General features: G+C 50.5%; 1 protein-coding gene across 2 annotated transcripts in view; it reads left to right on the plus strand.

The window, feature by feature from the left end:
• LOC135506063 (transcription regulator protein BACH2-like) overlaps positions 1-18,553 on the plus strand; it is a 124,650-nt gene that overhangs the window by 83,329 nt on the left and 22,768 nt on the right. For both annotated transcript variants that reach the window (XM_064925443.1, XM_064925444.1), the window contains exon 3: positions 16,258-17,835. In XM_064925443.1, the coding sequence (XP_064781515.1) occupies positions 16,258-17,835 (1,578 nt within the window). The remainder of the gene's footprint in view (positions 1-16,257; positions 17,836-18,553) is intronic.

Genomic DNA, 18,553 nt, shown 5'->3' on the forward strand with positions numbered 1-18,553 from the left:
ACAGTAGCCTATGGTAATGTCAGGACAGTAGCCTATGGTAATGTCAGGACAGTAGCCTATGGTAATGTCAGGACAGTAGCCTATGGTAATGTCAGTACAGTAGCCTATGGTAATGTCAGTACAGTAGCATATGCTTCAGAGGGAAAGGTAGCCTAAACACGCATACACACTGGCAAATATTTTCAGCTTGCAGGCAGACACTGGAATACATTTCTGAGTGACAGAGTGAGGGCTTTGCATAGGCGTTTTGTCACATTTTTTTTTTTGTGGAACTAGAAAAAGAATGCTAAAAAAATAACAGTTCTGTTCCAAAATACTATGAATGACTTTTATTCCCGGTTCCATGAAACATGTTGTTATTTTCCTGTTTTTGGGCTCTGTTACCTGAACCGGGCCCAACCCCTGGTCAAAGTAGTGCACTATATAGGTAATAGGGTGCCATTTGGGACACCACCACTATTTCTCTGTCCTGTCTTAAACATAATGAAGGGAAGGTAATTTAATTGATATCATCTCTCAAGATTTAATGACCTCTGTCACCAGTTTTACACACTCTTGGCATTCTTTCAACCAGCTTCATAAGGAATGCTTTTCCAACCGTCTTGAAGGAGTTCCCACATATGCTGAGCACTTGTTGGCTGCTTTTCCTTCACTCTGTGGTCCAACTCATCCCAAACCATCTCAATTTGGTTGAGGTCGGGTCATTGTGGAGGCCAGGACATCTGATGCCGCACTCCATCACTCTCCTTCTTGGTCAAATAGCCCTTACACAGCCTGGAGGTGTGTTGGGTCATTGTCCTGTTGAAAAACAAATGATAGTCCCACTAAGCGCAAACCAGATGGGATAGCGTATCGCTGCAGAATGCTTTGGTAGCCATTCTGGTTAAGTGTGCCTTGAATTCTAAATAAATCACAGACAGTGTCACCAGCAAAGCACCCCCAGACCATCACACCTCCTCATCCGTGCTTCATGGTGAGAACCACACATGCAGAGATCATCCTTTCACCTACTCTGTGTCTCACAAAGACACAGCGGTTGGAACCAAAAATCTCAGATTTCCACCATTCTGATGTCCATTGCTTGTGTTTCTTGGCCCAATCAAGTCTCTTCTTCTCATTGGTTTCTTTTAGTAGTTGTTTCTTTGCAGCAATTTGACCATGAAGGCCTGATTCACGCAGTCTCCCCCGAACAGTTGATGTTGAGATGTGTCTGTTACTTGAAGTCTGTGAAGCATTTATTTGGGCTGAAATCTGAGGCTGGTAACTCGAATGAACTTATCCTCTGCAGCAGAGATAACCCCGGGTCTTCCTTTCCTGTGGCGGTCCTCATGAGAGCCAGTTTCATTATAGCTGTTGATGGTTTTTGCGACTGCACTTGAAGAAACTTTAAAAGTTCTTGAAATGTTCCGGATTGACTGACCTTCATGTCTTAAAGCAATGATGGACTGTCGTTTCTCTTTGCTTATTTGAGCTGTTCTTGCCATAATATGCACTTGGTATATACCAAATAGGGCTATCTTCTGTATACCACCCCTACCTTGTCACAACACAACTGATTGGCTCAAACGCATTACATCAAATGCATTAACAAGCAAAGGAATATCCACAAATTAACTTTTAACAAGGCAAACCTGTTAATTGAAATGCATTCCAGCTGACTATCTCATGAAGCTGGTTGAGAGAATGCCAAGCGTGTGCAATGCTGTCATCAAGGCTACTTTGAAGAATCTAAAATGTAAAATATATTTTGATTTGTTTATCACTTTTTTTGGTTACTACATGATTCCATGTGTTATTTCATAGTTTTGATATCTTCACTATTATTCTACAATGTATAACATAGTACAAATAAAGAAAAGCCCTTGAATGAGTTGGTGTGTCCAAACCTCTGAAACTTTTGGTACTGTATGTGCAACAAGGGGCAACTAATCAAGGGGGCCTCGATGATTACCAAGGAAAGACCGGGAGAGAGGGGGAAAAAAGACACTGCAGATGAAATGTGAAACGAAGACAATCACGGAGGCTATGATGCTATCCTCTATTCCCTGGGTTCGGGTTAGGTTTAGGATAAGGGTTTGGGTAAGGGTTAGGTTTAGGTTTAGGATAAGGGTTTGGGTAAGGGTTAAGTTTAGGTTTAGGATAAGGGTTTGGGTAAGGGTTAAGTTTAGGTTTAGGATAAGGGTTTGGGTAAGGGTTAGGTTTAGGTTTAGGATAAAGGTTAGGGTTGGAGCTATGGTAGAGCATCTACAGATGGACTATCCAAATAAAGTGTTACCCAATTAAGTACCTTACTGTGATTGTTTTAAAATATAATGGTAAAAACAAAATCAAAAATAGCTTCTTTGCAAAGAGCAATTTCTCCAGTAAGAATTTTGCTAGGACTGTCTAGGACTGGTCTGGGTGGGGAGTGGAAATCTGAAAACAAGCTGTTATTGGCAGAGTGGTTTGAAACTATGAAAATCATATTTTTGACTGCCATGGGCCTTAAACCAAGAAGAGGGAGGAAACAAACACTTAATCCCAGATCCAGACCATAGGAGGGAGGAGGAAGGGAGGGAGGAGGAAGGAGGTCCCTTGCTTGACCGGTAGCCATATTTGACCTCTGGTTAACTCAGGATGCGTCCGGGAATGGCAACCTATCCACTATATAGTCCACTGCTTTTGACCAGGGCTCGAGGGAATAGGGTGCCATTAAGGATGCACAAAGAGAGAGTGGCTGCCTCATGAGTGGATGCTGGTAACACAGGGAAATGTAATCCCCCCCCACCCACCTCCATCTCCACAGACACTTGATCAGGTCGGGGCATGCAGAAGCCAGGCTAACTAATCTGAAGGACTCAGGGCAAGGTGGAAGCAGAACAGCAACAGCAGGGCTTGACACAAACAGAGAGCCCAACCAGGAGACTATCACACATTTACAGCTCATTAGACAGATGGCGGGAGGCAGGCGCATATCTTCAACTGTCTTCCCCCCACCGAAGTTGGGGGCAGGGTGCGAGAAGAAGGGATAAGAGAGGAGAGAGAGAAAGAGGATAGAAGAGCAAGTGAGCTAGCGATACCACCTGGTGTGACTGCTGTCGCTAATGCATGGGGGTCTTCTCTCCGTCAACACAAGGGCACAGTGCTCAGCGTTAATCTGACAGTAAGGATACAGGCTCTTTGTCTGCCGTTTGAGCAGGCTACTCTGAGAACCAGCGCATGTACATCAAATCAAATCAAATGTATTTATATAGTCCTTCGTACATCAGCTGATATCTCAAAGTGCAGAAACCCAGCCTGAAACCCCAAACATCAAGCAATGCAGGTGTAGAAGCACGGTGGCTAGGAAAAACTCCCTAGAAAGACCAAAACCTAGGAAGAAACCTAGAGAGGAACCAGGCTATGTGGGGTGACCAGTCCTCTTCTGGCTGTGCCGGGTGGAGATTATAACAGAACATGGCCAAGATGTTCAAATGTTCATAAATGACCAGCATGGTCCAATAATAATAAGGCAGAACAGTTTAAACTGGAGCAGCAGCACGGCCAGGTGGACTGGGGACAGCAAGGAGTCATCATGTCAGGTAGTCCTGAGGCATGGTCCTAGGGCTCAGGTCCTCCGAGAGAGAGAAAGAAAGAGAGAAAGAGATAATTAAAGAGAGCACACTTAAATTCACACAGGACACCAAATAGGACAGGAGAAGTACTCCAGATATAACAAACTGACCCTAGCCCCCCGACACAGAAACTAATGCAGCATAAATACTGGAGGCTGAGACAGGAGGATGTACATGTATCACTCTCTCTCTGAGTCAACCAGCCAGACAGCCAGGGAGACCCAGTGAGAGCCTACAGAATGTTGTCTGTGTGCTTATAGTAGCTGGATATAACCCTCGAGACCCAAACAATTAACCACTGGCTGTCCTGTATTTTCAATGTCTCATCTCAGGTGCAGGGTGTATCAACAAGTGGATGGCAGTAATGTTCTGCCAGTTTGTATAGAAACACAGCAGGATACCATAGAGCACCCTGAAGAATAAAGACAGGGACAGCGTGTAGTCAGAGCTGAGCATACTCGTAGTAAAGTGGCAAGGTCATGTCCTCCCCAGTGTCTCGTCATGTACAGTAAACTAATGAAATACCAGAGGATTAGGAAGTACAGTATCTGATTTACTCCACACCGTCAGGGGAGGTTTACTCCCCACCATCAGGGGAGGTTTACTCCACACTGTCAGGGGAGGTTTACTCCACACCGTCAGGGGAGGTTTACTTCACACCGTCAGGGGAGGTTTACTCCACACCGTCAGGGGAGGTTTATTCCACACTGTCAGGGGAGGTTTACTCCCCACCGTCAGGGGAGGTATACTCCACACCGTCAGGGGAGGTATACTCCACACCGTCAGGGGAGGTATACTCCACACCGTCAGGGGAGGTATACACCACACCGTCAGGAGAGGTTTATTCCACACTGTCAGGGGAGGTTTACTCCACACCGTCAGGGGAGGTTTATTCCACACCGTCAGGGGAAGTTTACTCCACACCGTCAGGGGAGGTTTATTCCACACTGTCAGGGGAAGTTTACTCCACACCGTCAGGAGAGGTTTACTCCACACCGTCAGGGGAGGTATACTCCACACCGTCAGGGGAGGTTTATTCCACATCATCAGGGGAGGTATACTCCACACCATCAGGGGAGGTATACTCCACACCGTCAGGGGAGGTTTACTCCACACCGTCAGGGGAGATTTACTTCATACCGTCAGGGGAGGTTTACTCCACACCGTCAGGGGAGGTTTACTCCACACCGTCAGGGGAGGTTTACTCCACACCGTCAGGGGAGGTTTATTCCACACCGTCAGGGGAGGTTTACTCCCCACCATCAGGGGAGGTTTACTCCACACCGTCAGGGGAGATTTACTTCACACCGTCAGGGGAGGTTTACTCCACACCGTCAGGGGAGGTTTATTCCACACTGTCAGGGGAGGTTTACTCCCCACCGTCAGGGGAGGTATACTCCACACCGTCAGGGGAGGTATACTCCACACCGTCAGGGGAGGTATACACCACACCGTCAGGAGAGGGTTATTCCACACTGTCAGGGGAGGTTTACTCCACACCGTCAGGGGAGGTTTATTCCACACCGTCAGGGGAAGTTTACTCCACACCGTCAGGGGAGGTTTATTCCACACTGTCAGGGGAAGTTTACTCCACACCGTCAGGAGAGGTTTACTCCACACCGTCAGGGGAGGTATACTCCACACCGTCAGGGGAGGTTTATTCCACACCATCAGGGGAGGTATACTCCACACCATCAGGGGAGGTATACTCCACACCGTCAGGGGAGGTTTATTCCACACCGTCAGGGGAAGTTTACTCCACACCGTCAGGGGAGGTTTACTCCACACCGTCAGGGGAGGTATACTCAACACCGTCAGGGGAGGTTTACTCCACACCGTCATGGGAGGTTTACTCCACACCATCAGGGGAGGTTTACTCCACACCATCAGGGGAGGTTTATTCCACACTGTCAGGGGAGGTTTACTCCACACCGTCAGGGGAGGTTTATTCCACACTGTCAGGGGAAGTTTACTCCACACCGTCAGGGGAGGTATACTCCACACCGTCAGGGGAGGTTTACTCCACACCGTCAGGAGAGGTTTACTCCACACCGTCAGGGGAAGTTTACTCCACACCGTCAGGGGAGGTTTACTCCACACCGTCAGGGGAGGTTTACTCCACACCGTCAGGGGAGGTTTACTCCCCACCATCAGGAGAGGTTTACTCCACACCGTCAGGGGAGGTATACTCCACACCGTCAGGAGAGGTTTACTCCACACCGTCAGGGGAAGTTTACTCCACACCATCAGGGGAGGTATACTCCACACCGTCAGGGGAGGTTTACTCCACACCGTCAGGGGAGGTTTACTCCACACCGTCATGAGAGGTTTACTCCACACCGTCAGGGGAGGTTTACTCCACACCGTCAGGGGAAGTTTACTCCACACCGTCAGGGGAAGTTTACTCCACACCGTCAGGGGAGGTTTACTCCACACCGTCAGGGGAGGTTTACTCCCCACCGTCAGGGAAAGTTTACTCCACACCGTCAGGGGAGGTTTACTCCACACCGTCAGGGGAAGTTTACTCCACACCGTCAGGGGAGGTTTACTCCACACCGTCAGGGGAGGTTTACTCCACACCGTCAGGGGAAGTTTACTCCACACCATCAGGGGAGGTTTACTCCACACCGTCAGGGGAGGTTTACTCCACACCATCAGGGGAGGTTTACTCCCCACCGTCAGGGGAGGTTTATTCCACGCCATCAGGGGAGGTTTACTCCACACCGTCAGGGGAGGTTTACTCCACACCGTCAGGGGAGGTATACTCCACACCGTCAGGGGAGGTTTACTCCACACCGTCAGGGGAGGTTTACTCCACACCGTCAGGGGAGGTTTATTCCACACTGTCAGGGGAAGTTTACTCCACACAGTCAGGAGAGGTTTACTCCACACCGTCAGGGGAGGTATACTCCACACCGTCAGGGAGGTTTATTCCACACCATCAGGGAGGTATACCTCACACCATCAGGGAGGTATACTCCACACCGTCAGGGGAGGTTTATTCCACACCGTCAGGGAAGTTTACTCCACACCGTCAGGGGAGGTTTACTCCACACCGTCAGGGAGGTATACTCAACACCGTCAGGGAGGTTTACTCCACACCGTCATGGGAGGTTTACTCCACACCATCAGGGGAGGTTTACTCCACACCATCAGGGGAGGTTTATTCCACACTGTCAGGGGAGGTTTACTCCACACCGTCAGGGGAGGTTTATTCCACACTGTCAGGGGATGTTTACTCCACACCGTCAGGGGAGGTATACTCCACACCGTCAGGGGAGGTTTACTCCACACCGTCAGGAGAGGTTTACTCCACACCGTCAGGGGATGTTTACTCCACACCGTCAGGGGAGGTTTACTCCACACCGTCAGGGAGGTTTACTCCACACCATCAGGGGAGGTTTACTCCCCACCATCAGGAGAGGTTTACTCCACACCGTCAGGGAGGTATACTCCACACCGTCAGGAGAGGTTTACTCCACACCGTCAGGGGAAGTTTACTCCACACCATCAGGGGAGGTATACTCCACACCGTCAGGGGAGGTTTACTCCACACCGTCAGGGGAGGTTTACTCCACACCGTCATGAGAGGTTTACTCCACACCGTCAGGGGAGGTTTACTCCACACCGTCAGGGGAAGTTTACTCCACACCGTCAGGGAAGTTTACTCCACACCGTCAGGGAGGTTTACTCCACACCGTCAGGGGAGGTTTACTCCCCACCGTCAGGGAAAGTTTACTCCACACCGTCAGGGGAGGTTTACTCCACACCGTCAGGGAAGTTTACTCCACACCGTCAGGGAGGTTTACTCCACACCGTCAGGGGAGGTTTACTCCACACCGTCAGGGGAAGTTTACTCCACACCATCAGGGGAGGTTTACTCCACACCGTCAGGGAGGTTTACTCCACACCATCAGGGGAGGTTTACTCCCCACCGCCAGGGGAGGTTTATTCCACGCCATCAGGGGAGGTTTACTCCACACCGTCAGGGGAGGTTTACTCCACACCGTCAGGGGAGGTATACTCCACACCGTCAGGGGAGGTTTACTCCACACCGTCAGGGGAGGTTTACTCCACACCGTCAGGGGAGGTTTACTCCACACCGTCAGGGGAGGTTTACTCCACACCGTCAGGGGAGGTATCCTCCACACCGTCAGGGGAGGTATACTCCACACCGTCAGGGGAGGTATACTCCACACCGTCATTGGAGGTTTACTCCCCACTGTCAGGGGAGGTATACTCCACACCGTCAGGGGAGGTTTACTCCCCACCGTCAGGGGAGGTTTACTCCACACCGTCAGGGGAGGTTTACTCCCCACCGTCAGGGAAAGTTTACTCCACACCGTCAGGGGAGGTTTACTCCACACCGTCAGGGGAAGTTTACTCCACACCGTCAGGGAGGTTTACTCCACACCGTCAGGGAGGTTTACTCCACACCGTCAGGGGAGGTTTACTCCACACCATCAGGGAGGTTTACTCCACACCGTCAGGGAGGTTTACTCCACACCGTCAGGGGAGGTTTACTCCCCACCGTCAGGGGAGGTTTATTCCACGCCATCAGGGGAGGTTTACTCCACACCGTCAGGGGAGGTTTACTCCACACCGTCAGGGGAGGTATACTCCACACCGTCAGGGGAGGTTTACTCCACACCGTCAGGGGAGGTTTACTCCACACCGTCAGGGAGGTTTACTCCACACCGTCAGGGGAGGTATACTCCACACCGTCAGGGGAGGTTTACTCCACACCGTCAGGGGAGGTATACTCCACACCGTCAGGGAGGTATACTCCACACCGTCAGGGGAGGTATACTCCACACCGTCAGGGAGGTATACTCAACACCGTCAGGGGGAGGTTTACTCCCCACCGTCAGGGGAGGTTTACTCCACACCGTCAGGGAGGTATACTCCACACCGTCACGGGAGGTATACTCCACACCGTCAGGGGAGGTATACTCCACACCGTCAGGGGAGGTATACTCCACACCGTCACGGGAGGTATACTCCACACCGTCAGGGGAGGTATACTCCACACCGTCAGGGAGGTATACTCCACACCGTCAGGGAGGTTTACTCCACACCGTCAGGGGAGGTTTACTCCACACCGTCCGGGGAGGTATACTCCACACCGTCAGGGGAGGTTTACTCCACACCGTCAGGGGAGGTTTACTCCACACCATCAGGGGAGGTTTACTCCACACCGTCAGGGAGGTTTACTCCACACCGTCAGGGGAGGTTTACTCCACACCGTCAGGGGAGGTATACTCCACACCATCAGGGAGGTTTACTCCACACCGTCAGGGGAGGTATACTCCACACCGTCAGGGGAGGTTTACTCCACACCGTCAGGGGAGGTATACTCCACACCGTCAGGGGAGGTTTACTCCACACCGTCAGGGGAGGTATACTCCACACCGTCAGGGGAGGTATACTCCACACCGTCAGTGGAGGTTTACTCCCCACCGTCAGGGGAGGTTTACTCCACACCGTCAGGGGAGGTTTACTCCACACCGTCAGGGGAGGTTTACTCCACACCGTCCGGGGAGGTTTACTCCACACCGTCAGGGGAGGTTTACTCCACACCGCCAGGGGAGGTTTACTCCACACCGTCAGGGGAGGTATACTCCACACCGTCAGGGGAGGTATACTCCACACCGTCATTGGAGGTTTACTCCCCACTGTCAGGGGAGGTATACTCCACACCGTCAGGGGAGGTTTACTCCCCACCGTCAGGGGAGGTTTACTCCACACCGTCAGGGGAGGTTTACTCCCCACCGTCAGGGAAAGTTTACTCCACACCGTCAGGGGAGGTTTACTCCACACCGTCAGGGGAAGTTTACTCCACACCGTCAGGGGAGGTTTACTCCACACCGTCAGGGGAGGTTTACTCCACACCGTCAGGGGAGGTTTACTCCACACCATCAGGGGAGGTTTACTCCACACCGTCAGGGGAGGTTTACTCCACACCGTCAGGGGAGGTTTACTCCCCACCGTCAGGGGAGGTTTATTCCACGCCATCAGGGGAGGTTTACTCCACACCGTCAGGGGAGGTTTACTCCACACCGTCAGGGGAGGTATACTCCACACCGTCAGGGGAGGTATACTCCACACCGTCAGGGGAGGTTTACTCCACACCGTCAGGGGAGGTTTACTCCACACCGTCAGGGGAGGTATACTCCACACCGTCAGGGGAGGTTTACTCCACACCGTCAGGGGAGGTATACTCCACACCGTCAGGGGAGGTATACTCCACACCGTCAGGGGAGGTATACTCCACACCGTCAGGGGAGGTATACTCAACACCGTCAGGGGAGGTTTACTCCCCACCGTCAGGGGAGGTTTACTCCACACCGTCAGGGGAGGTATACTCCACACCGTCACGGGAGGTATACTCCACACCGTCAGGGGAGGTATACTCCACACCGTCAGGGGAGGTATACTCCACACCGTCAGGGGAGGTTTACTCCACACCGTCAGGGGAGGTTTACTCCACACCGTCCGGGGAGGTATACTCCACACCGTCAGGGGAGGTTTACTCCACACCGTCAGGGGAGGTTTACTCCACACCATCAGGGGAGGTTTACTCCACACCGTCAGGGGAGGTTTACTCCACACCGTCAGGGGAGGTTTACTCCACACCGTCAGGGGAGGTATACTCCACACCATCAGGGGAGGTTTACTCCACACCGTCAGGGGAGGTATACTCCACACCGTCAGGGGAGGTTTACTCCACACCGTCAGGGGAGGTATACTCCACACCGTCAGGGGAGGTTTACTCCACACCGTCAGGGGAGGTATACTCCACACCGTCAGGGGAGGTATACTCCACACCGTCAGTGGAGGTTTACTCCCCACCGTCAGGGGAGGTTTACTCCACACCGTCAGGGGAGGTTTACTCCACACCGTCAGGGGAGGTTTACTCCACACCGTCCGGGGAGGTTTACTCCACACCGTCAGGGGAGGTTTACTCCACACCGCCAGGGGAGGTTTACTCCACACCGTCAGGGGAGGTATAATCCACACCGTCAGGGGAGGTATAATCCACACCGTCAGGGGAGGTATACTCCACACCGTCAGGAGAGGTTTACTCCACACCGTCAGGGGAGGTTTACTCCACACCGTCAGGGGAGGTATACTCCACACCGTCAGGGGAGGTTTACTCCACACCGTCAGGGGAGGTATAATCCACACCGTCAGGGGAGGTATACTCCACACCGTCAGGGGAGGTATACTCCACACCGTCAGGGGAGGTATACTCCACACCGTCACGGGAGGTTTACTCCACACCGTCAGGGGAGGTATACTCCACACCGTCAGGGGAGGTTTACTCCACACCGTCAGGGGAGGTATACTCCACACCGTCAGGGGAGGTATACTCCACACCTTCAGGGGAGGTTTACTCCACACCGTCAGGGGAGGTATACTCCACACCGTCAGGGGAGGTTTACTCCACACCGTCAGGGGAGGTTTACTCCACACCGTCAGGGGAAGTTTACTCCACACCGTCAGGGGAGGTTTACTCCACACCGTCAGGGGAAGTTTACTCCACACCGTCAGGGGAAGTTTACTCGCAGAAAACGTCTCATGTGTCACAGTGTTTACTGGTGTCTTACTGTGGAAAATTTTTTTTGTTCCTTTGCCATTCATACATGCATTAGCTGTAAAATTTACTGTAAGTTACTTCTATTTCACTCGTTTATTTATTATCTTAATTGCGTTTAATGGCTTTAAGTTGAACGCTTGGCTGTAATGCAGCGACTCATTGTCCCTGTGCTTCCTCCTCCACCTTTCTTTTCTCTCCTACGAGGATAAATGACGATGGCAGCCAACCCTCCATGCAGTACTTCCATCCATTAGCGCTGTGCTGTGACTCATCAGCATCGAGGCTCCTCGTCATGCGCCTTTCAATACAGAGGTTAATGTCAGGTTACTCAGCAGATCTGATATTAAAATGTCTAGCTTGTAGTCTCTCCAGAGGAGATGGACTATCTCTCTTCTGGCTTGGTAGCGTGCCGTCCGGGGAAGCACTCCATTGTCAGGCTATGCAATGTCCTCATTAGGATACATGACATTCAGGAATTCACTGATGTACATTTGCATGAATTAGCCGTCTCTACTACAGAGTGGAGCGGACAGAGGGAGGCCTCTCAGAGAGAGCTCAGTGTGGGAGAGAGAGACTGGAGGAAGACAGAGAGGGATGTCAGAGAGAGCGAGAGAGAGATAGAGGGAGAAAGAAGGGGGACAATAGTATTCCACACTGTCTGTTTATGAAAGGATGTTGGGCAGACTTCCTTAAAACAGAATTCTGTGATGCTCTCTTGCTATAATGTCCTGCTCTGTAATTGTACCGCCTCGTCACCAGTCCATAGAAACACAGCAGGCCTGATACACCCGGTCCACAATCCCATATTAGCATAATGTCCTATTAGCACCAGTCCTATTACCTTGATTAAATTGTCCCTTTGTGTTAACTCCTACAATAAGTGTTGCTAATGTTCTGAAGCGCTTCATACAGTATGTCAACGACTATCCAGTAATGACCAGGAAATGTGCTTTATATCCACCACCTTTGCTTTTTGTTCTCCCTTTCAAGTGTGGCTTTTTAGGTTGCAAGTGCAACCATCTTTCCCTCTTGCCCTTTTTTTCCTCAAACCTACCCAATCGTCATACTTGAGTGAAAGTAAAGATACTTTCATAGAAATTGACTCAATTAAAAGGGAAAGTCACCCAGTAAAATACTACTTTTGTAAAAGTTTTAAATATACTTAAGTATCAAAAGTAAAAATCTATTCAAATTCCTTATGTTAAGAAAAACAGATGGCACCATTTTTTTAAATGTTTTTTTTTTTTACGGATAGCCAGAGGCACAGTCCAACATTTGTGTTTAGTGAGTCCACCAGATCAGAGGCAGTAGGGATGGCCAGGGATGTTCTCTTGATACGTGTGTGAATTGGACAATTTTCCTGTTCTGCTAAGCATTAAAAATGTAACAAGTACTTTTGGGTGTCAGCAAAAATGTATGGAGTAAAAAGTACTTTATTTTCTTCAGGAATGTAGTGAAGTAATAGTAAAAGTTGTCAAAATATAAATAGTAAATTACAGATTTACAAGCTGGAATTAGATCCAGGGAACGCTCAGCACTTCCCCCAGCAGCAGCTCTGGGAAGTCTGTTTATCAGCAGCCCTGGATGGTGCTGGCCCAGCTGACCAGCCTCATTTAAGCCCAGACCACTTTCATATTTACCTGGTTGTGTATGGGTAAAAGAAAGGGAGGGGTGGATAGTGGATAAACGAGACCAGTGGGTGGCAGTTAGTAGTAACCTGGCCCTGCCTCACTTCTGGTTTGGGGCACTGCTCCCTCTCTCTCTCTTTCTCTCGCTCTCTCTCTCTCTTTCTGTCTCCGGCGAGGTGTGTGTGTGTGTGTGTGTGTGTGTGTGTGTGTGTGTGTGTGTGTGTGTGTGTGTGTGTGTGTGTGTGTGTGTGTGTGTGTGTGTGTGTGTGTGTGTGTGTGTGTGTGTGTGTGTGTGTGTGTGTGTGTGTGTGTGTGTGCATACGTGTGTGTGTGTGCATACGCGTGTGTGTGTGTGCATACGCGTGTGTGTGTGCATACGTGTGTGAGTGAGCATGTGTGTGTGCATACGTGAGTGAGTGAGTGAGTGAGTGAGTGAGTGAGTGAGTGAGTGAGTGAGTGAGTGAGTGAGTGAGTGAGTGAGTGAGTGAGTGCACACACTGATGTGGCCGAGTGGTTCTGCAGCGTTATAGTAGAGGTGCTGTGTTCATCAGTAGCGGAGAGTCCAGTCTAGGGAGTAGCCTAACATTAATATATTTGTTGTGTTATCAGGCAACCATAGAATTACAAAAATACTATCCTTATAGGATTACAATTCATAAATGTTGTGTATGTAAACCCCATTTAGAATAATCACCCCTAACAAAATCGACACAACACACATCCCAGTGATTTCACTCCTGCTATGAATAATTCATATTACCTAACATTTTCCCCTCTAGGCCTATATTTGCTTTTCCTCGTAAACACTGTCCGGTTGTTTTTCCAAACGGAAAAATCCACAAAGCAAATTTTTGTGGTTTGTGAGTTAGATTTCTGAGGAGGGAAAATCCTGTTTTACTAGCAGGGTGCCTGGCACCGAGCATGGGAGTGCAGAGCTGCCGACAGCCTCTACTCCTACGGTTCAGAGAGAGAGAGAGGGAGAGAGAGAGAGAGAGAGAGAGAGAGAGAGAGAGAGAGAGAGAGAGAGAGAACTAGAGAGAGAGAGAGAGAGAGAGAGAGAGAGAGAGAGAGAGAGAGAGAGAGAGAGAGAGAGAGAGAGGGAGAGGGGGGAGAGAGAGAGAGAGAGAGAGAGAGAGAGAGAGAGAGGGAGAGAGAGAGAGAGAGAGAGAGAGGGAGAGAGGGAGAGAGAGAGAGAGAACTAGAGAGAGAGAGAGAGAGAGAGAGAGAGAGAGAGAGAGAGAGAGAGAGAGAGAGAGAGAGAGAGAGAGAGAGGGAGAGAGAGAGAGAGAGGGAGAGAGGGAGAGAGGGAGAGAGGGAGAGAGAGAGAGGGAGAGAGAGAGAGAGAGAGAGAGAGAGAGAGAGAGAGAGAGAGAGAGAGAGAGAGAGAGAGAGAGAGAGAGAGAGAGAGAGAGGGAGAGAGAGAGAGGGAGAGAGAGAGAGAGAGAGAGAGAGAGAGAGGGAGAGAGAGAGGGAGAGAGAGAGAGAGAGAGAGAGGAGAGAGAGAGAGAGAGAGAGCCATTACATCTAGAACAATGGTCAACAATCTTTTCTGAGTCAAGATTACTTTCTAAGTCAAAATGCAAGCTGAGATCTACTGCTTTAGAAAAATAATATTCAGGCCCTAAAAAAACGTAAGCCTTTATGCAACATTAACCTATTAAAACAGATCTGTATCAATGAGGTTTGTAGTAGTCCATATACCCAATGCATTATCACAGCATATTGGGTAGCAGCGGTGAGGTTGCCTCTCATCCCTCCACTCTTCCTCACTACATTGAGAAAAGGGAACACAGTCCTCCAGCGTTTGAGGAAACTCAAGTCGCACACTCATTATTTCTGCCTCATGCACCAATTCAGGTTGTTAATCCAAAATATTCCTTGATTATAAAAAAGAAACAACCTGCTAATAATAACAAAGCAGGCTTATCCAAACACTTTGCTATAGTCATTCATTACAGCTGCAGTGCTGGTTGTAGCATTTTATGGCTTCTAAAAGTGTTGAACAACGTGTTGACGGCGCTGAATAACAACTTCAACATGAACTTACTCATAAAAACAGCAGCGCTTTGCTCTATTTGTTGAGTCTCTCTATAGTCAAAAGTTTTGAAATCTTACATCATCAATTCTGCTGTGTGCTTAAGGCTTATTTTGACAGTCTATGGCTTCAAGGCACAGTGCAGACACGGTGATCTGAGCTATCTGATTGGCCAGCCGTAGGCCTGTAGGTGCACCTGACTTGCTCTCTGGGCCTGCTTGGTCAGCAGAGTAATAACTTCAGACATGAAATGGTTCAAATTGGAACACTTTGCCTTCCCTGCACTAGGGCTGCTGAATCAAGTGCACCTACCGCCAACATCACGAAACAAATAAAAAAATATGAACACTTCATCGTTGTTTTTTTTACCTAAATGTTTGGTGATCGACGAGGAATGCCTCGCGATTTATGGGTTGATGACCACTGATCTAAAGACCTAATGACCTAATTCATCTTGTGTTGTTACTCCCACAAATGGGTAGCTAAACAACCAGTAAACACTGGGCTCTTTCTCCCTGCTCATTAAAAACACACTTTGAGAGCCCGTTAAGTCTTGTACCGGGGACTTTACATCGCTCAGGCAAAGAAAAGGTGCCGGTGGCACACACACAACAATTGCTATCCACCATTCAAAGTGGATAGCCTCGTAATTGCATTGTGAGCACACCTTGCTTTGTGTGTGGTTTGTGATGGTATTCATTGAGCAAGCATCTCTCTCTCTCTCCGACTTTCTCTCTCTCTCTCTCTCTCTTTCTCTCTCTCTCTCTCTCTTCAGTAACAACAGTAGCAGAAGGCAGGTTTCCATAATTATCCTGCATTAAGTCTAAATTGAAGGATTCCCTCTCTCTTATCCTAGGTTACGCCACATGGCTGCAATAATGATAAGCCCCAGTCTTTCAAACTATTTGGCTTCACAGGCACTTAAAGAGGTGCTGCAGGGGACTGACGGAAAGTGAGGCAGCAGCAGTAGCAGCAGGAGGAGCTGCAATCCATATGGTCCTATGGTCTATAGAGCAGTCTGTGATGACAACAAAGGCTTCCTGTACATCAACACAACACAACACAACACAGGGGTGGGTGGGAGCCGCCGGGGAGGGTGATAGGTCACCGCAGGGCAGACAGACTGTGGTAGCCCAGTGAAATGTCACCATGTCAAAAGGGTTTTTGTAATGAATACGGGCTGGACACCCAAGCTGCAGCCTGCCAACCAGCCCAGCACCACTGGGTTTTATTTGCTGGCTTTTTACAATGTTAGGTGCTGACCCGATAAAAGATTGACTTAGTACTTTACAGTGTTTGTTTGTGGTCATTAGAGCTGTCGGGTTGTCTCACCACACTCCAAGGGCTCAGAACAATGGCAGTGCTGATGGTAATGCTGCCAATTTCCCTATTTTTTTGCAGGTCACTGCCAGGGGATTCGCCCCATTGTTGCAGTTTGCCTACACTGCTAAGCTGTTACTCAGCAGAGAAAACATCCAGGAGGTCATCCGCTGTAGCAAATTCCTGCGCGTGCACAACCTGGAGGACTCGTGCTTTCGCTTCCTGGAGGCCCAGCTCCGCAGTGAGGAGGATGGCCTGCTGCTGTGCCACAAGGTGGCGCCGGTCGAGGGCAACCACAAGACCGAGGACGAGAACATGCAGTCTGAGACGACAACAAAGACACCCTCCCCCCAGGCACGCCGGCGCTCTGAAGCCCTTTCCTCCTTGCGGCGCGCCCCGGACAAGGACCAGCTACCCGTGGCGGTGCCCAGTGACTTCAGCAACGTACGACTGGACTTCGACAGACACGGAGCATCCGACCTCCCCCGCTGCCCCAAATACAGGAAATACCAGTGGGCCTGCAACAAGCACAATAACGACACCTCCTCACACACCAGTACCTCAGGTTTACCAAGCACATTATTATTAAAGGAGACCAGCGGTGTCATCAGCGGAGGGGCGGTCCGGGGCCAGAGCATGTCGCCGGTGGCAGACATCAAAGTGGAGCCGCGGGCAGAGGAAGAGGCCATCTCGCTGTGCCTGTCAGGGGACGAGCAGGGCGGCCTGGACAAGGAGACAGGCATGGAGATGGACAGTGTCCCAGTGTTGTCCGCCTCCTCCGCCAAGAGGAGCAAGTCCCCCACCTGCCTCCGCGCCTTCTTCAAAAAAGGAGCAGACCTGCCGGGTCTGCCCAATGTGTCGCAGCAGCTATTTGCCAACAGACTCGCCAGCGTCTGCCCCCAAGACAAAGGAACCACTCTGGAAGATCACAAAACAAAATACTTCAGGCCTCTCAATGCTGGGGAGCTGGGCCTGTCTGTTACATCCCTGAAGGAGGTAGACAGCTTCCCTCTGAGTCTATCGTCGCTGAAGTCCACCTCCTGCGACGGCGTCTGCAAACAGGAAGTGGAGCTGGACCGCCGCAGTGTCATCTTTTCCTCCTCAGGGGCCTGTGACCGTCTGGGCTCCCCGGCGCATTCCTACCCCGGCGGGAGCACTTTGGAGATGGAGCTCTCGGAGCACACGTCAATGGGCCTGTGGGCTGGTGCCAGCCAGTCCCTTCCCAGCTCCCAGACCTACTCCCCGAGCAGTGCCCCCTCCCTCGCCTCCGCTACCACCGAGCCCCCGCCGGTCCTTTGTCGCCCGCTGCCAAACACCAGCTGCCCAGTGCCAATCAAGGTGTGCTCGCGCTCGCCGCCCTCTGAGACACGCACACGGACCTCCAGCTCCTGCTCCTCCTACTCCTACGCGGAGGACGGGAGCGGCGGCTCACCCTGCAGCCTGCCCCAGTTTGAGTTCTCCTCCTCGCCGTGCTCCAACGTGGCGCTCCGCCTCGCCGCCGACCAGCAGGAACAGGGCGTGATGGGGGGGGACACCCTCTTCAACCAGGTTCGCCCCAAGATCAAGTGCGAGCAATCGTACGGCACCAACTCCAGTGACGAGTCGGGATCCTTCTCCGAGGGTGACAGCGAGTCGTGCCGAGTCGATCAAGGGCGAGAGGTGAGTGACTTTGACACTATCACACTCTTCTCTCATGACGTACACAATGCCTCGTACTCTCAGTCTCACCTTGGTGACTAATCATCATCATCTCACACTGACCTACATAGAGATCTTATTAAATGACAACCATACAGTGCATATACATTTTTCTAATTCATTATTTTACACAATATAATATAACAGCACTAGTAAACCATGGTTGACCAACTCCCTGACCAAAAGTGTTGACCTTTATCCCATCATAAAAAGGTTCCTCCATTCTAGTATTCTAATTCCTAATTCTTTGGGGACCTAGCTCTCCAGGTCTGCATTAATAGTCATTAGATTAGATCATCATGTAATTGAAGCGGGAGTATTTTCACTAAAAGATTTACAGCACACCATGAACAGAACAGGGGCAAAGATGTGCTTTGATATTATTCATATGTTTTACACACTGCTGGAGATCTGTGTAATGAGACTGAATAAGAGAGATAGTCAGAATCAAGCGAACAATCTAGAGCAATCTGAGTGCACACACACCCACACTCCCGAAGAGGTGGTGGTTGTGTCGAGGGCTGTGATTGGTTGATCCTGTGGACGGGGAAGCGCTAGTGTAGTAGGGTTATATGACTGAGATGTAGATGGTCCATGACGGAGGGGTCAGGACTCTGTCTAGGATCTGAAGGCTTTCTCCTGGGGCTTTATCTCTGTCTCCCTAGCTGTCAGGGCAGCG

This window comes from Oncorhynchus masou, chromosome 19 (assembly GCF_036934945.1).
Source record: "Oncorhynchus masou masou isolate Uvic2021 chromosome 19, UVic_Omas_1.1, whole genome shotgun sequence".
NCBI lineage: Eukaryota > Metazoa > Chordata > Actinopteri > Salmoniformes > Salmonidae > Oncorhynchus > Oncorhynchus masou.